The following is a 26,169-nucleotide window of genomic DNA, read 5'->3' as shown; positions in this document are numbered from 1 at the left end:
GACCGGTCAAATTCTGCAATCACTTCAAACCCAGAGGCTCCTGCTCAGTTTTCTGTACCTACCTCTAAACGCGTCCGGTCCACATCCTTGGGCAGTCGGTTTCTCCCTCTTGTGGTCACCAGTAGCAGTTCGTAAGGGTAGATCTGAGGAGAGAGGAGGGGGTGTTTGCAGGCTGGGTGAGGGTGGTGGCTGCGATCCCTCTTCTATCCAGGAAGGGCCAGCGATTATCAAGTCTGGAGGAAGCACTGGTGCGTCCTCTTTGGGGTTTCCTGGCAGCCTCAAGGCGCCGTCTCCCAAAGGCAAGGCCCCACAGTCCTTGGATACTGCCAGGGATGAGCGTGGTGTGTGAGCAGAAGGGCTCCTGCATGTGAATGTCTCATATTTGTGATTGGCAAGCCTCCAGAAACGTCTCCGAGGCCTGGGGGAACTGTCTGGTTTCAGGAGGCAAGAGATGTAGGGCAGGATTCAGGGAAAGTGCCCAAGCAGGGACCGGAAATGCTAGTCCTGAGAGGACCCTTGGGCTTTTTTGTTGATGTTCCCTTCCCTGCATAGACAGTGCTGTCATCTTCCCGCTCGTCCCCAGTGTGGCAACTTGCAGGGTCCCAGAGACCCCCAGGGTCTATGTGTCTTTACCTTGTACTCTGCAGAGAGAAAAGAGACACACAAAAAGTAGAAACCATCAGTCTTTGCTTTGCATCCCTACACTGGCTTCTTTTTTTTTTTTTCCCTTTCACTTTTCTTTCTTTTTAAATTTAATTTTATTTTTAAACTTTACAATATTGTATTAGTTTTGCCAAATATCGAAATGAATCCACCACAGGTATACATGTGTTCCCCATCCTGAACCCTCCTCCCTCCTCCCTCCCCATACCATCCCTCTGGGTCGTCCCAGTGCACCAGCCCCAAGCATCCAGTATCGTGCATCGAACCTGGACTGGCGACTCGTTCCATATATGATATTATACGTATTTCAATGCCATTCTCCCAAATCATCCCACCCTCTCCCTCTCCCACAGAGTCCAAAAGACTGTTGTATACATCAGTGTCTCTTTGGCTGTCTCGTATACAGGGTTATTGTTACCATCTTTCTAAATTCCATATATATGCACTGGCTTCTGTTATAGAGACCCTATCCTTATTGAATTCATCCTAAATCAAGGCTGGTTTGAATACAGTGGAGAAAGGGGTTGGGCTGATCCAGGGACAGGTTTTTAGAGATATTTAGAATAGAAATAAGAAGAGCCTGGGGGCCATGAAGCAAATGGGTGAAGTCCTTCATCTTCCAGGGGGATTCCTCCAGGGTTTGATGTGGACCTGCCTGAGCCTGCTTACTGGAGCTGGATGAGGCCGGTGGAAGAGCATCACAGTGTGAGGTTCATGGAATTTTTTCTGGGAACAATGTGTCTGGCTTTGAGTGTTTCCCTCCACCTGGGGACTGGCAGGCAACTCCAGCTCAGCAGTACTGGGAGAAAAGCAAGCACTCTGTGATGGCTCTGGGAATCCAGATGGGACAAATGGGCTGGAGATCACCCAAGGCCAGGGACCTGAGAGGATGAGGGAGGAGCAGGGGAAAAGGGAGGGAATGGGAAATGAAAGGGAACTCGGGGTTTAGATAGAGCCCAGGGTGGGGCCATAATCGTTTGTCAAGTGGGCAGTTGTGAACAGCGCATTGTAACGAGGTCCCTGTGAAGTCCCAGGAGAGGCCCACACTCACCTCGCATGCCCCAGTTGACGGCGTTCATGCTGTCGTAGTGGAATAGGTCTGCGCTGGGTGTCTGCAGGGGAGACAGAAGCAGGGCTGGCCTGAGGTGGGCTCACCTCTGCCTCACTCAAGTCCTCACCCGTCTCCAGAAAGTGGACTGGAGCTGGTGGGACTCAGCGCTGTCTCAGAAGCTTCAGTCTCAAGTTGGGATGATTTAATTTGCTGCCGTGTGCCTAGTGCGTAGGCCTGGCACATAGTAGGCACTCCGTAAATAGTCATATGCTGGTGAACTGCAGCATACACTTTCTTTCATTACTCAAGTATCATTTTTTCTATGAGATCTACCCTGACAACTCTATCTAAAATTATAAGTCGCCCCTTCCCCAACTCGCCACCCTTCTTGTCCTGCTCAACTTCCCCCTTTTTTCCCATAGCACTTACTACCCTCTGCTGCTGCTGCTAAGTCGCTTCAGCCGTGTCCGACTCTGTCTACACAGTGTGTATAAGGTGATTTGCATACTACGTAGTCCTACTTGCTTTCTGTTTCTCTCTACAAGAATAGAAGCTCCAAGGGGCAGGGGTTTTTGTTTGATTTGGTCACTGGTATTCCAAGCACCCAGAGCAATGCCTGGCATACATAAATGGCTTTCAGTATAAACATCTGTTCATGAACAAATGTCCAGGCTCTGGGCGTGTTGAGGACAGGGTCTGTCTGTCCCCTGCTTGGGAGAGGGGATGGTATTAACACCAGCCATCTCTCTACCATGGAGCTCTGATCCCTTTTGTGTGCTTAACCTTAAAATTGTCTCTCATACAGTTAAGTCTCCCACTTCTGTCCCTTTGCAGTCTCTTCTCTACACAAGGGGGAGCCCATTACAAATCTGAGTTGGATGGTGCAGCACACCCACGGGAAACCTTCTGAGTCTTTACCAGCGCTGGGCCCTAATGACACCTGTCTGGCTTCATCTCCACGCTCACTCCATCCCCGCCTCGTGTCCTCTCCACCGAGGGACTCTGACACGGTGCTTGCCTCTATTTGGGTGGTTCTTCCTCATCTTGGACAGGTGAGGTCGTCCCTCCCTGCACTCAGGCCTTTGTTTAAATTCACCCCTCTCTGACCTTCTCCAAATACGCGTGACTGTTAACTTCAAGTCACACATGCACTTACAGGTCATCTGTCTCTCCAGCTAGAATGTGAGCTCCACAGGAGCAGCAAATATGTTCACCGTAGGATCCCCAGCATCCAGAACAGTGCTGGCCCTGTTCAGGGCCAGACAGTAATGAATGTCTGTCTTAATGTCCCTTCCCTCCCCCCATCCCTTGTCTAGTCACAGAGCCTCTCCTTTTGCCAACAAGCCATTTTCATTCCCTTTCAGTCCTTAAACAAACTCAGCTTCCATGAAGGTTTTACGCTGTAGGATATCTAAGAGTTCGGAAGGCTCCAGGCCACAGCAGGTGAGTCAGTCAGGTCAGGCTGTGAGGTCAGCTCGAATCCTGGCTCAGCACTTACTGGGAATGAGAGCTCTAGCAGGTCACTGCACCTGTCTGAACCTCCGTTTCTTCATCCACAAAATAGGTTATTAAAAATAGTAAGTACCTTGCAGGGTTACAATGAGTGAGTGCTCAGCATGGAGTAATTGTGCCATAAATACTAGGGGCTCCCAGGCCTCCCACGGGGGCTCTTTTGTCAGTGCACCTCTAGCCCCAAAGCCTCTGTCTAGGTTTCACCCGTTTGTCATCACCCACGAGCGGGTGCAGGAGCTGTGAACCGCTTGGGGAGAATGTCCCCAGTGCATCCTCTCTTACTTACCCTGTGCAGCCCGTTTCTTCTGTAGGCAGGCAGGGAGGCAGATTTAGAGATGAGGGGATCTGAAAAGGAGCCGAGACAATTACCAGAAGCCCCAAGCCAGGGTTCCCTCTCCCCAAGGTCATCTGGGCAAATGGCCAGTGTTACTCCCACTTCCATGGGAAGGGGCATGGACAGGGGCCGCCAGCTCCTTCCACTGCTCTCCAGGCTTACAGCTGACCATCTCAGGGGTGCCTCATCCTGGCAGAATTCAAGGCCCCCCCGAAGTACCCACTCACAGTCTTTTGGCCTTAAATGCTCGCATTTACACTCCTATGATGGACCCATGTGTCCTGGCTACAGGGTGGCTCTGAACATAGGCCCTGGGATTGGAGTCGAGCTCAGAACTCAGACGGGCAGGCTCCCACATGGTGGAAGATGTGTATGCTCTTTCTTTCTCTCTGGGAGCCATTGGGCACGGCTGCCCTGGTTCCAGAACCAAAGATTAAGGCCCACCATCTGACAAACTATGTCAGATGAGGACTGTGCTGGAACATCCATGCTGTATACTCATCACAGCTCAGGGGGCCCTGCAGCTGACTCGGCTCTGGCCCTCACACAACATGATGGTCTGAAGGTAGGGTGGGCAGGACGTACCACTGTCGGCCAGGTAGTGGGACCGAGGGGCTGCAAGAGAGAGAAGTTGGAGATCAGTGCTCATGTTGACAGACAGAAACAGCTCTCATTCCTGGGCCACCCTGGCCGGCAGGTCGGAGGGTGTCTTCAGTGCCTCTTCCCACCGGTCAGTTTCTAACTGCTGCATCTGCAGCAGGTCCCCCCTCCTCAGGCCAGCATGCAGCCCAGCGCAGGTGCTCTGTGATAGCTGCCGCACAGATGCCATTGATGGAGCTAAATTTTGACCAGCTCTGATAGAAAAATGTAGAGCCCAGAGCCAGGGGTTGAAAACAGTGCCCCTCAGTGGTCAAACAGGAAAACAGCTCATCAGTTCATCCCGGCTCTGCCATTAATAGATACCCAGCTTCAGATTAGTAAATCATGCTTATCTGTAAGACAGGGAAGGACAGTGTCTCCTTTATAGGGTTCTTGTGAAAGATATAGGGCACAATACAGTAAATATCAGTACAGTGTCTGACAGATACAAACCCTCCATAACACTGGCTTTATCAGCATCACTACCACTGTCATCTTTGACCTCACCTGGAGTCAAGGTGCAGTGCATACAGCCAAGAGGGGAAAAAGCTTATGGCCTGAGTCACTCTGTGTTGGGTCTGACTTTGGGCAAGGGCTCTCTCCTCTATGAACTGGGTGGTAATAATCCCTCTACATTCTGGGTCTTTGTGAGGACCAAGGCTATAGTGTATCTGCAAATGCCCAGCACACTGGATTGTAATTGGTACCTTTGTTTATCCATCAGGTATTGACCTGAGACAGGATTTCCTGGCAGGACTGAATCCCACAGGGGTAAGTAAGAGATGAGGCAGGTAGAGTTCTGTGTGGGTCCAGGAATAGGGAGGAGCTTACACTGAGAGACTCTCAGGGCAAAATGCTTGAACCAAGCCTCTGATTGTACACTTCCAGTGATGGAAGGCTCAACTACCTCAAGAGTCAGCCCCGTTTATCTTCAGACTATTAGAAGAGCTTTTTCTTTCTTTACATGGCACCTGACTGGAAGTCACAGCTTCAGATTGACCCAAAGAGGCAGAAGTGCCTCCTCAGGTCAGAGCATGGTCTTTAGCCTGTATTCTAGACCCCGGTGCGGCTGTGTAGGAGGTTAGATTCACTTAGGGAAGAACTGATGGGGAAGAAAGTGCCCCCCCCCGCCGCCCCCAGCAGGCTCCGGGGCAGTGCTTACAGCCATTTAGGGACACATCGTAGCCAGCTGTGTGCAGGGCCTCCCGGCTGCTGGTGGAGCTCCGGGGCGGGGTCCAGGGGTCTGCATAGGAACTGGACCTGGCCTTCATCTCTTCCTTCAGAATCAGTCTGCCAATTCCGCTCTGGAGCTGGGGGTGGGAGAGGAGGAAGATGAAGTTAGAAGGAAACAAAGAACACTGAGCTGAAACAGGCTTGGGAAGGGCTGAGGGACCAGACTCTATAGAGTGAACCTCTCACGTTTTTTGCCTTCCCAGTGTCCCTCTACCTTCGTAGCATCCATGTTTTCTTTTGGGGGACTTCATTGGTCAGAGTGGGGCCCTGGTGGTGGGCACAGAAGTAAGACCCGGCCAACAACAGCATTGCGGACAATCACTGTCCACAGTGATTGGTTCAGCGATGGACAGATGGCGCTAGCTAGGCCAGGGAGAGCCTTCCTGGGACTCTTGGAGTTGCTGGCACCCATTTTTAAAAAAGACATTTTTTTTGGTGGGGTGGGGGGCGGTGAAAGTCACAAACATAAAATTAACCATTTTAAAGAGACCACACAATACAGTGAGTGTCATTTAGTACATTCCTGATACTGTGTAGCCACAATCTCCACCTATTTTCACATCATTTTTATCATTTTACCCCAAAAGAAGACCCTCTACTCATTAAATGATCACTCTCTTTCCCCCCTTTTCCTTCTAGGCCTTGATAATCACCAGTCTCTGTTCTGTCTCTGTGGATTTAGCTCTTCTGGATATTCCATATAAGTGGAATTGTACCCGTATGTGGGCTTTTGTGTCCGGCTTCTTTCACTAAGCGTAGTGTTTGCAGGGTTCATATACACTGTACCATGTATCAGCACCTCATTCTTTTTTTAGCTGATACTCTGTCATATGGATATGCCACATTTTGTTTATTCATTCGTGAGTTGATGAACTTTTGGGCTGCTTCCACCTCTTGGTTATTGTGAGTGGTTCTGCCATGACCTGCGTGTATGTTATTGAGTACCAGTTTTCAATTCTTCTGGGTATTTACCTAGGAATGGAATTGATGGGTCTGTGAACCAAGAACATCTCCTGCCATATCAATAACAAAGGATGTTGCAACCATCAAACCAACCTCTGCAGCCGCCACCCCCCCCCACCCATGCACCCTGAGGGGATTCAGAAGGGAGTAAAACAGGATGCTGGCCCTAGATAGTTAAGGTACATAACAAATGAATCATTTCAATGAGCCCAGACTCTTGCATCTTCCCATACATAGAAAAGGGCTAAATTCATTAACGCGAGATGTTTGTTTTTTCCTTAATTATAATCTTTTGATGTTTGACTATTTTTTGTCTTGTTTTACAGAAACTCCTTTATCTCCTGGTTCCTCCCTTACCTTTTCAGAACTGTGCCTCAGAGATATCTGAGAGCTTAGGTCCTTAGTGTCTGCTGAATAAAACATAATTCTCAACTTTTCAGTTGCATATATATATATTTTTTGTCAACAGTTTTGGCAGCCACAGAGGGACCCAGAGCAGACTTTTCTCCTCTGCCTGAACTCTAAAGGCTCCAGAGCCTAGGTACCAGCAGAGGATTCTTGGGCCTGTCTGCCTCCTCAGAGTCCAGATGAATTTGGGTGAATCTCTCCTGCTATTGGGCTTCCCTTGTGGCTCAGCTGGTAAAGAATCCACCTGCAATGCGGGAGACCTGGGTTCGATCCCTGGGTTGGGAAGATGCCCTGGAGAATTCCATGAAGTGTATAGTCCGTGGGGTCCCAAAGAGTTGGACATGACTGACTTTCACTTCACTCTCCTATTATTGGCTGATGATCCTAAGTTTTATTCAGTGGTGTTAAACTCCTCACTGGAAGAGAGGTAGGTTATCCTTGAAACTTAGTTTCAAGAAGAGGTACCTGGGTTATCCTCTGTCTGAAGACACTGTGAAGACTTTTTGCCCAGTTTAGACACTGAGCGGGTTATCCTCAGTTGAAATACTGAGGAGACTTGGCTCAGTTGTAAGACCCTGAGTAAGGTTGGACGCAGTAATTATATAGACTGGCTTGTTGTTTTTCCTTGAATTGGATGCTTAGTAATAAAAGTGAAGATATTTCATGAGAGCTTTCAGCTCAGAAGGAACATCGCCTCCTGGCCGGCAATGGCTTTCTGAGGAAACTGAGAAACTTGTGGGAGTGACAGAGCCAAGTCCTCACACCGTGCAGCTGTACCTATAGGGTAACTCACGCTTTTTAATTAAAAACTTGCTTTCCATGGACATGCAAAAGAGCTGACCACTCCATACTCCTAGCACCCTCAGTGGTCTCAGGCTACTGAAGGGAGAAACCAAAACACAGGGCTAAAAGGACTCCAGGCTAAAATCTAGAGGGGTTAAGCTCACACCAGTCATCATTAGTGACTTTATTTGGACAAACTGACCTTGGAATGGGGAATACAGCTTTCAAAACAAAAAGAATAAGGATCGACAGGTTGCCAGCCTCTAAGACCCCAGCCAGATTTCTGCATGTACAAAACTTAATATTTACAAGTACTTACTTCATTAGGAACTGAAGGAACTCTTGTCCTGAAAATGACTAAGGCAGGGGGTGGGGAGGGCCTCTTCTATTGAGTACACAGTTAAATTAAAGAAAGCCATCTTGATAAAACATCTTTACGGAATTCTGACCTTAAAGAAACAAAAGCCCTTCTAGGGAGAACTTGCATTTCTGTCCCCGTGTCTTTGAGATGTAAGTATTCTACCTGATTTTCTTAGGCATTTTGTGTATGTGTCATCAGTGTGGGCTGTATTCACATTTCTGATTTTTAGAAACTTGCAGGACAAAGACAGTTGCTTTTAATTCTCAAAAATGGTCTGCTGTCTAAATGATATTTAGTCTTTTTCACAAAGAGCAAGGCCATAGTAATCTGAGCAAGCAAATTTAATTTATTCCAACTGTTATTTATAAACTAGTAAGTTTATATTGTAATACCTGATTCATAACTAAGTTTTTAAGGTGAAGCTAATGTAAATATACATATACATTACATGAGGTGTCTCTACCTCCAGAAAATACTGTCAAAATTAAATTTATAAAAGAACTATTTAATTAGCTTAAAAGTAAGTGGTTACAAATTAAATACTTCTAAACAAAATGCAACTGGCCAGAATGAATTTCACGTTCATTTAGGAAATATTCAATATTAAATTAATACCTGGTATTAAAGCTAACTTAAGCTTGCTGGTTTAATAAGACAGACATTTCTTACTTTTGTACCAAGCTTTACTGAAGGTCAGTAAGTTCATGTTATTTCTGTTGCAGCATTTGTCAGCAAAAAAAAATTAGTATGATGATATTTTTGCAAGTTATAAAAATAAAGGTATATGAGATTAAAGTTTTCAGGTGAACCCTTTAGGAATAATTATGATTTGGGTTTTTAACTGCTTTTGAACTGTGTTATTGGAGAAGACTCTTGAGAGTTCCTTGGACTGCAAGGAGATCCAACCAGTCCATCCTAAAGGAAATCATTGGAAAGGCTGATGCTGAAACTCCAATATTTTGGCCACCTGATGCAAAGAACTGACTCCTTGGAAAAGACCCTGATGCTGGGAAAGATTGAAGGCAGGAGGCGATGGGGAAGACAGAGGATGAGATGATTGGATGGCATCACCAACTCGATAGACATGAGTTTGAGTCAGCTCTGGGAGTTGGTGACGGACAGGAAGCCTGGCGTGCTGTAGTCCATGGGGTTGCAAAGAGTAGGACACGACTGAGTGAGTGAACTGAACTGATGATTTGGGTATATTGATTTAAAATAGTTTCTGCAGATTTTTGGTAACTTAAAACTTTAGAGTTTTTCCTATTAATTAAAAAATTTTTCTTTCATACTGGAGTATAGGTGATTTACCATGCTGTGTTAGTTTCAGATGTATCGATAAATGATTCAATTATACATATATCCATTTTTCAGATTCTTTTTCCATAAAGGTTATTATAGAATATTGAGTTCCCCATGCTATACAGTAGGTCAAAAGGACAAAACATTTCAAAAACAAATACAAATCACTTATAGAAAAAGAATCTCACACAACCTGTCAAAAGCAGTATTCCAAGAAAACTTTGTTCTCTTAACAGAGAGAGGAACCAAATCCAGTCTTGTACCAGCCTACCTCTAATAGTAATATGCAGTTACCTGTATTTGTTTTTGAAATTGTCACTTTGGTTAAGTAAGTATTGTTTCACAGTGATCTATGATCCTGTTTGGCCAAGCGTTTTGAAACCTTTGTGATATTTTTGACAAATTTCCCAAAGAACAAATTCTAACTGAAATTATTTGATCCCTAGCTAACTCTGGGATGCTTCAAAGAAATTCTGAGGCATCTCAGAAATTGCTATTTATTTGGTATGTTATTAATAAATCAGGGGTCTCCAGCCTCTGGGCCATGGACTGGTACCTTCTGTCAGATCAGTGGTGGCCAGATTAGAAATAAAGTGCATAATAAATGTAATGTCCTTGAATCATCCTGAAACCATCCCCCTGGTCCATGGAAAAATTATCTTCCATAGAACATTCCCTGGTGCCAAAGGTTGGGGACTGTCAAGGTTAAATTGTATGGCTAAATATCATTAATATAGATATTCCAAAATTTATATGGAATTCCTGAAAATCTGATATGTCCTACTATAAAGCTATAAGCCATAATTCTAGTTATCTTAAAATGTTCTATATCACAGAAATATCCAAGTATCTTGTGAGTTATAATAAGTCAGATCTTTAACCTTGCCAGTTTAAGTCTTGTTGTTTATAGACAATCACTGTTTTACTCTGACACTTCTATAAAATGAAAATCTTAAAAAAGATTCATTAAAAATGACATTTGATATGCATAAGTTTCTGATAACTTTTAGATCATACTCCTGAACTGGGTAAGAAATTTAAAAACGAATGGAAAACCTAACAACTTCATCAAGATTAACAGGAATTAATTACATGGGACTGAATGATTGATAAATATGATTGATAATTTTATGACTTTTTCTGATATTTACTGATTTTTAATTGTTTTCCAGAAAAACTTTCCTCTTACACTATGACCTACAGCAAGTTGATAAAGTATACCTTTGTAAACAAAGATGAAACATTTACCTTTGTTTCTCTACCTGATCCTTCCAGAATTTGGCTTTTCCAGCTGGATTCCCTGTGGACTTGATGACTTGTTTTGACCAGATTACAACTAGTTATACTAATTACTCTTTTAGTTTGTTCTTTCTTGTTGTTTTCAAATTATTTATACTTTGTGCCTCTCTCTGGTGCACAATCAGTTTATTAATGTTACCAGCTGTATTGCTTATATTCTGTTTTATAAGATTGTTATCTCTTACATTACCAATGGGTAATCAAGCCTCCAACAAATTTAATGTTATCTCAAGGCAGTTGATCATGTACATAACTGTACATACAATAATTGTAATTGTGCAACTCTAGATATGGGAAGAAGGAACAAGGGAAAACATTTCCTGGATCATAACAGACTAGTAAGACACATGACCCAGAGACTTTTAGATTATCAGCAGGACCCAATCCAAGGAAAATCAGCACATTCAGTGGCCTGTCAACAGAATCTTTGCCTGATCTAGGAATGCACCTTCCTGGCACCAAGGGACAAAATCGGTCATGCAGTACCTCCCAAATTGGTCAAATTTATTACCAAGAGGAAGCACTGTGAGCAAAGGATGTCACCTGCCATATCAATAAACAAAGGATGTTGCTGCCACCAACCTCTGTGGCTTGTCTCAGTGGTATACCCTGAGGGGGTTCAGGATGGACAAAAACAGGATACTGACCTTAGACAGTTAAGGTGCAAATTAAGGAATGATTTCAGTGAGCCCAGTCCCTTGCATCTTCCCATACATAGAAAAGGGCTAAATTCATTACCTGGAAATGTCTGTTTTTTCTTTAGTCAGCAGCAATCTTTTGATGTTCAACTTCCTGATTTTTTTTTTGAAAAAAACTATATATCCTGGCTCTTCCCTTACCTCTTTGGAATACTATCTCAGAGCTATCTGAGAGGCTGAATCCTGGGCTTAGGTCCTCAGTATATCTGCTGAATAAAACATAATTCGTACCTTTCAGGTGGTGTGTGTGTTTTCCGTCGACAGTTCCTGTTGTAATTCCTGGAACTTTGTGAGGGCCACAGACTCCCTCAGCCGCTGCACCACTTTCCATTCCCACCAGCGATATACAAGTCACTGGTACCCACTGACCACCTGATGGGAGGAATAACCTACAGCTAATCCTACCAGCCGACTTTTCTGTTATGCCAAGTTTTGCATTTCTTTTTTTCTATCATAGTTTGAATTTGGTTTCTGTCCCTCACAAATGAAAAAACCCTCAGCGACATACCATGGCAGCATCTCATTCAGTGGTGTGGCCTGCTTACCTTGTGCATACTGCGGTCAAAGTCGTCCTCCTCTCCTCCAGATGAGAATCTTCTGGCTCGGGGCACTGCCGGAAAAGACACCTAGGATCAGCCCCTGCCCTGGGGAGAGGGCGTCGGGGGCAGCACAGCCTTCACAGGGGGTTTCTGCTTGGTGCTGCCACTTTCTAGATGGGCGACCCCTCACAAGTGCACTTTGCCTTCACCGTGGGCCTCCCGGTACTGAGACGCCCAGTGTCCCTTCCCGTTCTTAGGCTGGGAAGCGCCGGCAAAGCTAACAGCCCAGACAGAGTTAATAAACCACGATGTGAGGACTCTTGCTAACACTGGCAGGAAAGGTGTTCTCTCTGCCAAGGGCAGGGGGTCAGCCTGGACCCGCCAGAGCTCATCCTGGCATGAGGACAGTCAGCCTGAGGCTGGAGCCACCCAGCCCTGAGGACTGCTCGGGTCCTGGTGGTTCCCACCCACCTCTAGATCCAGCTGTACCCCAGAAACTTCCAGTCACCTGACCCAGGAAATCCTTGTTTCACCTCAAGCCATTTGGAGATTTTTTTTAAATATTGTTTCTCCTTTTTTTGTGATTGAAAGAGTCTCATCTAAGATTCCCCTCCGAACACTGTCTCCTGTGGACACTGCCCACTCCTCCTCTCTGGGTTACATCTGTGCTTGTGTCTAACTCTTTTCCAAATGGAGAATTCTTTGAGGGTAGGGCAGGGTCACCTCTGAGCTCCCATGAAACTGCTCAAATGGACATTCATTACTAAAGGTACATGCTGAAGCAAAGTGGCACTTAATGACAGCTCCTCCCCATACTTGAAAGAAACACCCTCTGGTGGGCTGGCACCTTGAGGACCATGAAGACCCCCCGCCAGGTGCCTATGAGAGCCTTCCATTGCCCACAATCCTCTCTTTTCCATTCTCTAAACCATTTTCCACCTACAGCCAAAGTGGTCTCTTAGAAACATAAATCTGATCACGCCACCACTTTTTAACAACTTCCTACTATTTTGGATAAAGATCAAAATCTTTAAGGCCCTGTGGTATCTGGTCTCTCACCCCCACCCTCGCCCTTCCCTCTCTGAGCTCAAGGTTAAGTTGACAGGCTTTCCTTTGCTCCAGTAGAGCCCATCCTCTGATCCTGCGTCTTTGCAGCTGTGTTTCTACATCCTGTAGGCTTACCTGCTCCTCACCCTTCCTGTGGCAGCCGAGGCTCTGCATTTAAGAAGCTTCTGTCATCTTCCAGGCTGCATGACACTCCCCTGCCATCAGCTCTCTACCTGCTGTACCTCACCACCCTCTCCAGTTGGGGCCTATGTCTTGTCTACAAGGCCAGGACCTGCTCTCGTTTGCTTTCCAGTGTCTCCTGAAGGCCTATGACTGCCCTCAGTACGTGTTTGCTGAGTAAATGCATTATTGTGTGAAGGAATGGCGACTGTCTGTCCTAGCCCTCTGTGTCCCTGGCGTAGGTGACAGGCCTCTGGTCCTGGCTCCCTTGTGGAGGGGGGTGGTACCTTTGGGGGACCCGTGGTAGGTCCAGTACTCAGACTCCGTCACATAGTAGGGGTCTGGCGAGTAGGCTGGACTGTACTTAGAGGCCTGGCTGATGTCTTCACTTGTTTTGCTCTTGGTTGCTGTCGACAAATCACCTGCAAAGGACCCGGAGAGAGAGCTTCAGGGAGGCTGATGTCCTAGGAAGAGTGTCTTGGACACACAGTCCCTTTTCACTGGGCTCCAGCCCAGGGGAGGGAAGCCACATCCAGGCCAGGGTCTGGGACATGGGTGTTAGAGCTGGAAAACACTGAGGTCAAGCCTCTCATTTCACAGTTGGGAATCTGAACACCTGAGGGGGAGAGCCTTGCTTAGACCACACAGCGAGTGAGACCGGAACTGGATCAGAATGAACATGTCTCAACAGTGGTTCCCTCTCAACAGTGGTTCCCACTCTGAGCACAGGTAGGAGTCATGAATGAAGCGGGTTACAGTGCAGAGTCGTGTAGGCTACACGGTTAGTATTTCTAATTAAGGAAGTCTAGGGCAGGGGAGGGGTCGGGGTATCTGATTGGTAAATAAATTTCGGGTGCAGGTGGTCCACAGGCCATTCTGTAAGAAACACTAAATGGATGAATGAATGAAGGCACCCTCAGCCCCTTTCTCATCCACACCCCGTCTCCAGGCCTTCAGGCATGTACTCCCAGGCCATGGTGACAGAGAACAGCTTAGAGCAGTGGTTCCCAAGCTGGGCTGGACATTAGAATCACCCGGAGAAACTGTTACAAATACACAACTTGGATTAAGTCCGGGGTGGGGCCCAGGAACCTGTATGCATCCCACGTGATTCTAATGGACCTCCAAGTTTGAGGACAGATGCCTGGGAGCGTCACTCTCCCAAGGCCCCTGCATTTGACAAGGGTTACTCTGACCATGGACCTTAGGACACCAGCCAGCAGGGAAGGATAGGGGTGAGGGGAGGTGAGATGGTGGGAAGGACAGAGGGGATACAGGCCTTCCTTGCCCTTTTGAAATGACACCAAACCCCACCCAAGGCCACCATGAGTGAGCAGCCAACACAGACTGAGTTGGATCCTTGTCAGCGTCCCTCTCAGTGGCCCTGCCGAGCCACCTGCACAGGTTATTAACTGCCCCTCCCCTTGCCGAGCCCTCTCCGCCCCTGACCATACCATGCCGCTTGTAGATCGGGGGTTTCCGGTAGATGTTACTTTCTCCAGCTGCCAGACAGACCAGGGAGGGACAGTGAAAAGGAGAGAGAAAGACAGGAGAACAGGAGACAGCAGTTGGTCAGTCGGTCCCAGAAGAGAGGTGCTTAGCAGCTTCTGAGGCTTTTCCCACTCCTCCCCATGGACTTCCTCTTCTAAAGGTGAGCCTCCAACCTCATCCCATCCGGTTCCAGGAAAGAAGAGGGGAAACGGGGCGGATGGATTCAAACGGGGCTGAGGCAGGGGCTTGGGCTGGCATGGTGGGCATGCGGGTAAAGGCAGGCTTGTGCTCAGCAAGACTCCGTGCGGGAAGGTGCCCCCACCTCCACCCGGCGGCCATGCCTCATTCCACATGGATGTCCCCAGAACCTTTCAGCCATGGTTCCGCACTCTCCACCCCCACCCTCCACCCAAATAGACCAGATGAGAACTTTCTGGGGCAACTGAGAATGGTGTAGAAGAAACGGCAGGACCAACTTCTGGGAAAAAGTGGGTGGGCAGTGAAAACCTGGGCTCAGAGCTGGGAGACAGGGGCCTAGGCCTGGCTCTGCTGAACTTACTAGGGTAAGACCTTTTCCAAGGGCCCCCACCCTCTGCCTTCCTCTACCTTCCCATCACCTTCCCTCATGCTCACCACCTCCAGCCACTCTGGCCTGCTGCAGGCAGTGTTTTAGGGCCTTTGGACTGGCTGTTTCCTCCACCCAGGATGTTTAACCCTGGGATATCTTTGGCTTCAATGTCACCTCCTCTAAGAAGTCCTTCCTGACTGCCTCACCTAGCCCAGGCTCCTCCACCCCGTCACTTGACCACAGCGCCCTGTCTTTATTTCGTTTAGCACCCATCTCCTGAAATTATACTTTTACTTATTTGTTTACTTATTTATTAGCTCTCTTCCCACATTAGAACTTAAAACACCCTGAAGGCAGGGAGTGGGCTGGTTTGAGCACAGCTGCACCTTCAGGATCCAGAACAGGGCTGGCTGTCCGGAAGGAACAACTCAGACTCCAGGAAGCTAAGTCCCGGGCCTGAGGTCACGAGCTTATAAGCAGCAGAATCAAGGATTCAGTCCCAAGAGTTTTGGTGCAAAAGCCCATGACCTTTAGCACGGTTACTGCCACGTCCCATCACAGCCCTCAGACCTTCTAGGCACTTCCCTGGACTGCTTCCTGGTGGTCCTGATCAAGGTTGGTTCTGTCTTGTGAATGGGCTAAGGTTAGTGGGCGTGTTGGAGCTGGAGGTGGGCTAGTGCAGGTGACTGGTTAGGGAGGGTCCCCAGCACCCATTTCTCCTCGGTGCTGGTGACCCCGTGGAGCATGCACCCATGCTGGGAATTCCAGGCTGGCAGCCTACCTGGGATGTGAAAGTGCTTGGGAGCCTGGTAAGAGGTCGGAGTGGAGGACCTCACATCTAACTGGCTATGGTATGGAGAGCTCCGGCCACTCTCGGGCCCTGGAGCGCGCAGGCAGTGGTCCCCAGAGAGAACAGAGGCACAGAGAAAACAGGCATTAATGCAGCGGCGGCAGTGACGGCAGCAGCGAGGTGGCGACGGCAGGATGCGGGGGTGCTGTGCTCTCATGCACGCGTCTGCAGAAACAGGCTTGGCCCCGCTGTCCTGCTTCACCCCCAAGTCAGATTTTGTGGGTTGTTAAGAACCAACAGCACTGAGTGTCTTTGCCCCTCTTAGCGCCCCAGCTGGGCCACTCCCTTAATCGCTCTGCCCACTTCATCCCTAACCACTGAGTGGCCCTTGGTTGAGCCAGGCCACTCTGGTCCTCTGGTCCTACCCTCTGGATGGGACAGGACAAACGACGGAGGTGCAGGCGTCTTCTCTCAGCCAGGGCGGCTGGGCGGTCTGCCACTTCCCCTGCCCCCAACCCCAGCAGAGCACCACCCACCTCCCACGGCATCTCAGTGCCACATATTCCCTCCTCTTCCCCTGCCAGGGGCATCGGCGGGGACTTGGCGAGGCCTGGGTGCCACAGGCCTCCCGGGAACCATGCTGCGATGGAGATGTCCCGTGGAACCCCATGCTGTCTCCACAGCTGGGGACATAAACCACGGTGCTGTCCCTTGGCTTTTCCTGTCCCTTTGGGGGCTTCCCCCTTCCTTACCGGAGCGGTAGTAGTGATGAGGTGAGCGGGAGAAGGTGGGGGACATGCCCTGCCTGCTGTAGGTGGGGGAGTCGATGTATCCTGGGCTGGAGGCCCGTCTCTGCCGGAGGTCCAGGTTCTCATAGATGTCCTGAAGGGGAGGAAGCAGGGCCATGAGCAAGACCCGCATTAGGGGGGCCTGGAGCCAAGGGTCCGGCAGGCAGCAGGGGGAGTGACGTGACTCTGGGATCCCTGGGGGCTGAAGCACGGTGCTACCCTCCTGAATACAGACGCCCCCTCCCTGGGTGACGCGCAGCCCGAGAGGCTGCAGTGGCTTCTCAGGGCCTTCACTCGCTCCCACACACCCTTGAATACAACCCGTAGGTCAAGTCCCAGGGATCTGACCGAGGATCACAGAAGCGTTAGGGAGGCCATCCCTGGAAGGAAGGTTCTCCCCGCCATCTCTGCCCTTAAAGTCACTGCCACTTCCTCCAGGTCATGCTCTTAACTCTCCCCATCTCTGCTCAGGTTGTGGGAGCACCTTTGGAGGCTGTGCAAGAGCTAAATCAGGAGTCTGCTTGGTCAGCATAAAAGGACACGATTCTAGAAAAGGTCTCCCGGAACCAGCTTAATTACCTGGGAATAGGGAGATAAGGTTCCCAGCGACTTGGAGGCGAAGTTTGAAGGCAGCCGTGGAAGGAGCGAAAGGAGAGAGGAGGGTGAGAGGGAGGGACAGAGAGTGGTTACACGGAGCAGAGAGAGGCCTGCAGCTGCCCCCCAGCCCCCCACCCCGGATAACACTTCACCTGCCAGATGTCAGCGGTGCTCATGGGTGGGAGGGAACCTTGAGATCCTGTCCCCAAGAGGGGACGAGGGGGCTCGGGGCCCCTCAGGAAAGGATCGGTAGGGTCTTCACTGGGACCCCAGCTTCCCCACTGCAAGCTCAGGGCCAGTCCATGGCCCTTCCCTGTCCCTCCGTCAGTTCACACCCCCTCTGTGGTTCAGAGGACAGGGCCCAGGGCAGGGGTCCCAAATGCAGGGCCAAGCAAGAGCCAGGCTGGTGCCATCAAGGCAGGAGTGGGCAGGGAGCAGGAAGCTGGGGATGGAAGGCATTGCCCGTAGAGGGGATGGCGCTCAGCTCCAGGGCACCCAGGCCAGCCCCATGCTAACACAGCTTCTTATTTCCAAGACAAGACAGAAGAGCAGACACCTATGTGACATCTCCTAATGTCTAAATGTTGATAACTAATTTACATTTTTAAAAGACACTCTGTGAGTGAAACAAAACACATCTAGAGCTGGCCTGTGGCCCCCTGTTTGCCATCTCTGGCTTCAGGAGACTCAGCCTCTACCAACTGCTTGGTTTCCTTTTACTGGTCCATTTCAGAGGCCAGAACTCAGAGAATCTCAGCCCTGGGCTCTTAAACCAAATGAAACCCCATCCTCCTTAAGAGAGGAAGAGGTCAGCAGCGAAGTGGGGACAAGGCCAGGACCCCTTCTAAAGTGCCAGACGATCTCAGCGCAGGGGCCTGGGATGGGTTGGACACCTCCCGGGATGTCTGCTGCCAGGACCTCTGGTAGTAGGACCACTGCCTACCCCAGAGAATGCCTTCTCCTGTCCAGCAGCCATTTAGTTATTTCAAAACCCTTCTGATGCTGCCTTTTTATAAGAGTGTCTCTTGCCCTGAGCATAGGCCAGGGGCAACACCCAGAGAACCTACCTAACCAGGGTTTATAAACTTAATTGGCCTCTGAGCCTGGCTGGTGATGAGAGCTGGAGGCTGTGTATAAAACCTCTCCACTGTAAGAGGAAAAACAGCTCAAGCAATAAGTGGTCACAGGTTCTTGGCTTTAATGTTGGGGTTCTCAGGGTGTAGTGGAGATCAGAGAGAATTGGGGAGCCGGTGTCCTGCCTACAGAGGGTGCTGCTCCCTATCTCCAGGTGGTGGAAATACTGGGGTAGTGTTGCCAGTTCTGCTCTTTCAAGAAAAGCCAGATTTTGGATGAAATGGCTTGATTTTTAAGTGTTGACTATAAAAACCAGTTTAAAAGAGTCTGGGGGCCACCACTATGGAGGCCTCAGTCTCTGTGATTGAGGGGCCTGGGGACCCCGTGGGCTCTCCTCTCCTCCAACGGCCCCAGAGAGAGGGCGAGACCCCGTACCTCTCCATAGCCACACCTCTCCAGCATCTCGTCGGACGTGTATCTGGAATGAGGCTCGTAGGAAATGAGGTCAGGGCGTTGTACCTCGTAGATTGACTTAACCTTGGGGAGAGCTGCCAGGTCTTTGTAATTAAGGATCTCATTATCCACTTTAGCCTGAGGAAGAGGGAAATGGATAGGAAAGAAGCAGAAAGATAAGCGGGAAAGGAGAGTGGAAATAAAAGCCAGGCACAGAGGGAATGAGCCTCTTCAGTTAAGATGGAAGACTCAGAAAATGTGAAAATAAGACAGGTCATTCATTCCACCCGGGCTGATGGTCACTGAGCACATGTGTGTGCTGTCCTGTGCTGTACAGGAATGACCTTTTCTAAATGTTAGGTCACTTCTGTGAAAGAAGGGTCAACATTGTTCCTATTTTTTAGAATAAAAAATTTTTAAACTTGTATGGAAACACAAAAGACCCTGAATAACCAAAACAATCCTGAGAAAGAAAAACAAAGCTGTAGGAATCAGGCTCTCTGACTTCAGACTATACTACAAAGATACAGCAATCCAAACAGTTTGGTACTGGCACAAAAACAGAAATATATCAATGGAACAGGACAGAAATGCCAGAAATAAACCCATGCACCAATGGTCAATTAATCTACCACAAAAGAGGCAAGAATATACTATGGAGAAAAAGTCTCTTCAATAAGTGGTGTTGGGAAAACTGGATCTACATGTAAAAGAATGAAATTAGAACATTCTTTAACATCATATATTGTTGTTGCTGTTTAATCCCTAAGTCAAACTCTTTGTGACCCCAAGGAGTGTAGCCCACCAGGCTCCTCTGTCCATGGGATTTTCTAGGCAAAGAAATCCCATGAGTTGCCATTTCCTTCTCGAGGGGGTCTTCCTGATTCAGGGATCAAAACTGTGCCTCCTGAATTGGCAGGTGGATTCGTTATCACTGAGCAGCAAGGAAGCCCAACATCATACATAAACTCAAAATGGACTACAAACCTAAACTTGAGACCAGATAATATAAAACTCTTAGAGGAGGCAAAATACTCTTTGACATAAATCATAGCAATATCTTTTTGGATCTACCTCATCAGTTCAGTTCAGTTCAGTCGCTCAGTCGTGTCTGACTCTTTGCGACCCCATGAATCGCAGCACGCCAGGCCTCCCTGTCCATCACAAACTCCCGGAGTTCACCCAGACTCACGTCCACCGAGTCAGTGATGCTATCCAGCCATCTCATCCTCTAGCGTCCCCTTCTCCTTCTGCCCCCAATCCCTCCCAGCATCAGAGTCTTTTCCAATGAGTCAACTCTTCACATGAGGTGGCCACAAAATACTGGAGTTTCAGCTTTAGCACCATTCCTTCCAAAGAAATCCCAGGGCTGACCTCCTTCAGAATGGACTGGTTGGATCTCCTTGCAGTCCAAGGGACTCTCAAGAGTCTTCTCCAACACCACAGTTCAAAAGCATCAATTCTTCGGTGCTCAGCTTTCTTCACAGTCCAACTCTCACATCCATACATGACCACTGGAGAAACCATAGCCTTGACTAGATGGACCTTTGTTGGCAAAGTAATGTCTCTGCTTTTGAATATGCTATCTAGGTTGGTCATAACTTTCCTTCCAAGGAGTAAGCGTCTTTTAATTTCATGGCTGCAGTCACCATCTGCAGTGATTTTGGAGCCCCCCAAAATAAAGTCTGACACTGTTTCCACTGTTTCCCCATCTATTTCCCATGAAGTGATGGGACCAGATGCCATGATCTACCTCATAGAGTAATGAAAATAAGAGCAAAAATAAACAAATGGAATCTAATTAAACTTAGAAATTTTTGCACAGCAAAGGGAAATCAAACAAAACAAAAAGATAACCCACAGAATGGGAGAAAATATTTGCAAATGAAGTGACCAATAAGGGATTAATCTCCAAAATACATGAACAGCTCGTATAGCTGAATATCAAAGAAAACAAAACAAACAATAAAAAAATAGGCAGAAAATCTAAGTAGACATTTCTCCAAAGAAGGCATACAGATGGCCAAGAGGCACTAAGAAGGTGCTCAACATCGCTAATTATGAAAAATGCAAATCAAAACTACAATGAGATATCACCGCACACCAGTCAAGTAGCCATCATCAGAAAGTTTACAGATAGTAATTTCTGCAGAGAGTGTGGAGAAAAGGGAACGTTCCTACATTGTTGGTGGAAATATAAATTGGTATAACCACTACAGAGAACAGTATAGAGGTTCCTTAGAAAACTAGAAATAGAGTTACTATACGATCAGCAATCAGCAATCTCATTCCTGAGCATATATCCACAGAAAACCATACCTCAAAAAGATACATGCAGCCCAGTGTTCACTGCAGCACTATTTACAATAGTCAAGACATGGAGACAACCTAAGTGTCCATCAACAGAGGAGTGGACACACACAGTGGAATCTCAGCCATAGGAAGAAGGAAATGATACCATTTACAGCAACATGAACAAACCTGGAGGTTGTCATACTAAGTGAAATAAGTCAGACAGAGAAAGACAAATACCACATGATATCACTTCTATGTGGAATCTAAAAAAATGATACAAATGAACAGACTCACAGACTTCAAAGCAGACTTATGGCTGTTAAGATAGAGGGGAGGGACAGACTGCAAGTTTGGGACTGACAAGTACTCACTAGTAGATGTGGAATGAATAGTCCACAGGGACCTACTATATAGCACAGGGAACTCTACTCAATATTCTGTAATGGGAGAAGAATCTGAAAAAGAATGGATATGTGTATATGTACAGCTGAGTAACTTTGTTGTACACCTGAAACTCACGTAATATTGTAAATCAACTATTCTCCAATATAACATAAAAATTAAATAAAATATTATTCCTATTTTCCAGATGAGGAAATTATAGCCCAAAAGATCCTCTAACTTGTACCACTTAGCCAGCAGGGCTGAATCCAGCCTTCCAAGCCCACACAGTGAGGGCATCCTTGAAGAAGATGCTGAAGATGTAAAGACAGAGTTAATCATGACAGTAAAACTCCAGCGAACATGTGATGACCATCTATAATAAGCCAGACTGCATCCTAAGTCCCTTCTGTGGATTAACTGAGTTAATAGAACCCCCAGCTCTAACAGTACGTACTAATATTATCCTCATTTTTGCATAAGGAAACAGGCACAGAGAAATCAATGAACTCGCCCAAGGTGACATAGCTAATAAGTAGCAGTACTAGAATTCAATCCCAGGCAGTCTAGCCTGGGAGCCTGTCCCCTGCACTGGCCTCTCCTGGCTTCCCGGGACGGTGAGGTTGCTGCACTCAGAGAGCTGCTCCTCGCACTGAACTGAAGCGAGCCTCTATCAACCACCTGACTTCACCTGAGTGCAGCCCCCAGGAAGCACAAGGGCTGAGGGACAGCTTCCCCTGCTGGGGACAGCACCCGGCTCATGGCGCCCGAAGCCATGTCCTTTCTGTGTCTGCATCCTCCAGCCATTACCTGTTTCTGGCCACCCGGTTTCCACTGTGGTCAATCAGAATCTATCTCCCGAAACCACTGTGGCTTATGAGGTCCTGAGGTGAGGTAGATTAAGAGAGAATCCAGGGAGACTATATTATTGTATAATATTCTCCCAGTACCTAGGGGGTGGAAGTCTCAGGAGTCAAGACTTCCATAGAGACAGCAACTTTCATAAAGACCTTAGGACTGTTGACAATTTAAACACTTCCCAAGGCCCTTCCACTCCTCCATCCCATCCCATCCCGCTGCTGTCTGGGCACTGTGCTGTTCATTGTCTGCTCAACTGAGACTCACAGCCCACTCCTCCTGGCCCTGCTCTGAGCTCTGAGGTCCCACGGACTGTACTGCAGGCGCTCTGGTTGTCAGCTGGGTTTGGTCAACAGGGGGCGCCCGCAGGTTGACACTGAGTGGAGAGAGGAGCTGTGTATGTGTCTGCCTTGCGTGGCCCTGCCTGCCTTGGTGGACTTGACTCCTGTCCTGGCTGCTCTGCCACAGCTCCAGCCTGGCCAGTCCTTCCCTTTAGGCCGGGGTGGCGACACTCTTCTGCCACAGTAGGTCTCACGGGTGCCCTGGCCCTACCCATGCTTCTGTACATGCTCCCTTCACACTTACACCCCCTGAACCATGCCATCTCATTTCTGCTAGACCCTGCCCAGGTCAGATGCCCACGTCTGAACCAATCTGGGGGTGTGTGGGCAAGAGAACCTTATCAGGAGACTCCACTGGCTGAATTAACTGCTGCCTTTTGTCCTGGGATGCTAGATCTTGACCTTGAGAGCTCTTGGCATCTTACAGACTTGTCAATATCAGAAGCATCCTAACATAATTAGCTGGAAGGAAGGAAGGATGAGAACACACTGGGCTGGGGATGATTCTAGCAGTCAGTGGGGAGTGCAGCAAAGTTTGAAAGAACCTGCCCCTCCAGGTTCATGGATCATCCTAATACCAAACCTCCAAATTTATGGACATGAAGCCAATACTTGATCTTTCTGCCTATTATGAAATGCCCTAGAAGTGGCTGAATGGATTCTTCCTTGAATTTGGAAACCATGCTTTCAATGGTCTGACTTAAAACAAGGCTCACATGACAAGGGCAGTCACTTCCCAGAGCAGCTGGAGGTGACAGCAGGGGAATACAGGAGGAGAGATACACAGGCCGGTGCTGGGCTGCCAGGGGTGACTGGTCTCCGTGGATAAGCCCCCATTTGGAGGACACCATGGCAGGTGCCCCCAGCTCCTGCTGTTCATCTGGAGTGGGGCTGCTTCTCCAAGGGGCAACTCTATGAACTCAGAACTCCAGGGTGAACGTCATCAGGGCCTAACTTACATCACAAAGTTCGGGGGCTCCCCAGGGAGGGGACAGCCAGGGGCCAGTGGCATTCTGTGTCCCTGTGTCTGTCTGAGCTCCCATATCCTGGTAACGCTCTTCTAGAGACATGCTCATTTTTGTCAGTGACCTTCTCACCCTGTAAGCCCTGAAACTAAGCTCATTAATCCTACTTTGGTTTGACCCCATTCACAGCACCAGGGGGACTATTAGCTCTCTTGTTCTGGACCGGAATCTCCAACGAGGACAGCCTGTGATCAAAGTCGCTTGTCTTTTGTGGAAGCCATATGGCTGTACTGACCCATATTGAAGTTGCAGTCAGTGGTAACTCACATCTCTTTTTCACTTGAAAAGAGGACAAAAGGAGAGGAAATAGTCTCATCAATGGACGTTATCCAGGGATCAAGGAGGAAACAATGGGGGTCTGGAGTGAAATGATGATGAAGCAATGGTGGGCTGCTGGCTGTCTCCAGAGCTTCTTATGGGGAGGGGGTTTTCTGCTCTAGGCCACTTCCCTCATTTCTGGTCTTCGTGGCCCTTTGACTTGAGGAAGGCTGCAAGGCTCTGGAATCTGGGGTCTGCTGACTGTTGGGCCCCGTGGCTACTGACTGCAGTCTGCTCTGGATCGGCCCACCCCGACCTCTGTGACCTCACTTCCGTCTACTTCTCAGGCCTGAGCTAACTGTTTCTTCCTCAGGAGTCTTCTCCCAAATGATCCTAGGCTGTCAGGTCCCTCTGTTAACCTGCAGCATCAGCAGAGCACCCTGCACGTTTTCTTATGAGTACTTATTAGAGTGCCATCCTATTATCTGTGGAATTACGGGGTCAGTGTTACGAGGACAGGCAGCAGGTGAATGCGGTTCACCAGAGCCCAGCCCTTAGGCCAGAGGGGACACTGAGTACCTATCTGCTTAATGAATGAATGAATACATTACACATCAAAGGGGCCTGTGAGGTCATCTAACTCAACCCTTGTCCTTTCTGCCACATCCCTGCGAATGAGGGGCCTCTCCGTGTTTGAAGCATCTGGGGCTGGGAACTCAGACTCAGGCATGCAGTTTACTCCACCCCTGGACTCCTCACATGATCAGAAAGCTCTTCATGTTTGCAGACCCTTTACAGCCATGTTTCCACATTCCTATGGCTTCTTCCTCCTGTCTGCCTCTTTACCACACACCATCATCTCCACATCAACATCCCACCCAAGACCTACTCCAAATACCACTGTGATCCAAGCTTTCTTCTTGCCCTATACGATCCCTGTAACTATTACGAGGCTGTGGGCTCCACAAGGGCAGGGCCCACGTTGTCCCTGTGCCCTGCTGCATCCTCAGGACCTAGCACAGAGCCTGGCACAGGACAGGCACACATGAGATACCAGATGGATGGAAACCTGACTGCCAACTTTGCCTGTCTTTAGAGACTCTTTGGGGCTTTCCTGGCAACTCAGCAGTAAAGAATCTGCCTTCAATGCAGGAGACGTGGGTTCAATCCTTGGGTCAGGAAGATCCCGTGGAGGAGGGCATGGCAACCCACTCTAGTATTCTTGCCTGAAGGATTTCATGGACAGAGGAGCCTGGCGGGCTACAGTCCATGGGGTCGCAAAGAGTTGGACATGACTTAGTGATTGAGCACGCATGCAGAAAATCTTTAGTTACCAGGCCCCGGGGAAGAAAAGGGGTTAGTGGCTGCAAAGTGATACATACGCAGATGACTCGGTTGGGTGACCCGATGCTAGAGCCAGGGGGTGAGATGGAAGTTTCAGACGTCCGCCGATGCTGTGGGAGAGAGGAAGGCAGAGGGTGAGAGGCTGTGCCTGCCGCTTGGTGGGGCGGGGAGATGGGGTGTAGTTCTTTGGGACACATTAGTAATACTGCTAAAAGCACTCTCTAGCTCTTTCTGTACTACCTCTTTATAGTCTGCCTTTTAAATCAATGTCTGACTGTGAATGAACATGGAAATGCACAGGACCTTACATGGTTGGACAGAATTTGTTTTTCAAGTATTTTTAACTGGCCTGTTAGATAGTAGTAAGAGTCGCTCAGTCGTGTCTGACTCTTTGCGATCCCATGGACTGGAGCCCACCAGGCTCCTCTGTCCATGGAATTCTCCAGGCAAGAATAATCTACTCATAAAAACTTGTCATTTTGGCTTATCCCAGTCAATAATGTGTTTACTTTAAGTGGATAGAACTGCTTAGCCTCATTCTTTAGCAATTTGTTTATACAAAAAGGAAAGGTAGGTTAAATGTCGCATAATTTGCACAATATGCTGATTCTTTTTATAGTATACCCATTGCAAAATGACATCAACCTAAGTGAGAAACTTAAAAACTCTTTCTCTGAACAATGGCAATGATGGATTAACGGCTCCCTTAACAGAAAGGCACTGTGTTCATCTTTGGTGTGTTTAAACGAGTGGTAGCAAGTGTGGTTAAATAGTAAACAAATTGGAAATCAAGGTTCACTGTTAAACTATGTGATTTTAGGCATCTCGAATTCCTGATCTGTGAAATGAGGGGCTTGTCTTAAGGACTGCTACACTCCCTTCAGGATCTCTCATCCT

The 26,169-nt window shown here is 48.2% G+C and overlaps 1 protein-coding gene and 1 long non-coding RNA gene across 12 annotated transcripts in view; one reads left to right on the top strand and one right to left on the bottom strand.

Annotated features, from left to right (window-relative positions):
* LOC138988565 (uncharacterized) overlaps positions 1-7,331 on the top strand; it is a 114,671-nt gene extending 107,340 nt beyond the window's left edge. For 3 of the 7 annotated variants that reach the window (XR_011464850.1, XR_011464848.1, XR_011464855.1), the window contains exons 5-7: positions 2,549-2,766; positions 4,924-4,970; positions 6,072-6,363. This is a non-coding gene — a long non-coding RNA (uncharacterized lncRNA). Of the gene's footprint in view, positions 1-1,286; positions 1,369-2,136; positions 2,210-2,548; positions 2,767-3,078; positions 3,158-4,923; positions 4,971-6,071; positions 6,364-6,721 lie in introns of those variants that run through there. The other 4 variants (XR_011464851.1, XR_011464852.1, XR_011464849.1 and 1 more) reach the window with 4 other exon arrangements.
* ABLIM3 (actin binding LIM protein family member 3) overlaps positions 1-26,169 on the bottom strand; it is a 136,775-nt gene that overhangs the window by 6,659 nt on the left and 103,947 nt on the right. For 2 of the 5 annotated variants that reach the window (XR_011464844.1, XR_011464845.1), the window contains 11 exons: positions 25,311-25,382; positions 17,226-17,255; positions 16,611-16,740; positions 15,850-15,948; positions 14,464-14,511; positions 13,297-13,431; positions 11,789-11,853; positions 5,362-5,509; positions 4,146-4,175; positions 3,513-3,571; positions 63-1,775 (listed from right to left, as the gene is read on the bottom strand). Coding sequence is in view for 1 of the 5 variants with exons in the window: in XM_070374595.1 (XP_070230696.1) it covers positions 63-143; positions 634-641; positions 1,715-1,775; positions 3,513-3,571; positions 4,146-4,175; positions 5,362-5,509; positions 11,789-11,853; positions 13,297-13,431; positions 14,464-14,511; positions 15,850-15,948; positions 16,611-16,740; positions 17,226-17,255; positions 18,753-18,908; positions 25,311-25,382 (1,122 nt within the window). In the remaining 4 variants the exon portion in view is untranslated. Of the gene's footprint in view, positions 1-62; positions 1,776-3,512; positions 3,572-4,145; positions 4,176-5,361; positions 5,510-11,788; positions 11,854-13,296; positions 13,432-14,463; positions 14,512-15,849; positions 15,949-16,610; positions 16,741-17,225; positions 17,256-18,752; positions 18,909-25,310; positions 25,383-26,169 lie in introns of all 5 variants that reach the window. The other 3 variants (XM_070374595.1, XR_011464847.1, XR_011464846.1) reach the window with 3 other exon arrangements.

Source organism: Bos mutus, chromosome 7 (assembly GCF_027580195.1).
Source record: "Bos mutus isolate GX-2022 chromosome 7, NWIPB_WYAK_1.1, whole genome shotgun sequence".
Classification (NCBI taxonomy): domain Eukaryota; kingdom Metazoa; phylum Chordata; class Mammalia; order Artiodactyla; family Bovidae; genus Bos; species Bos mutus.
The sequence above is the reverse complement of the archived record's forward strand: the minus strand, read 5'-3'. Positions and strand labels throughout refer to the sequence as shown.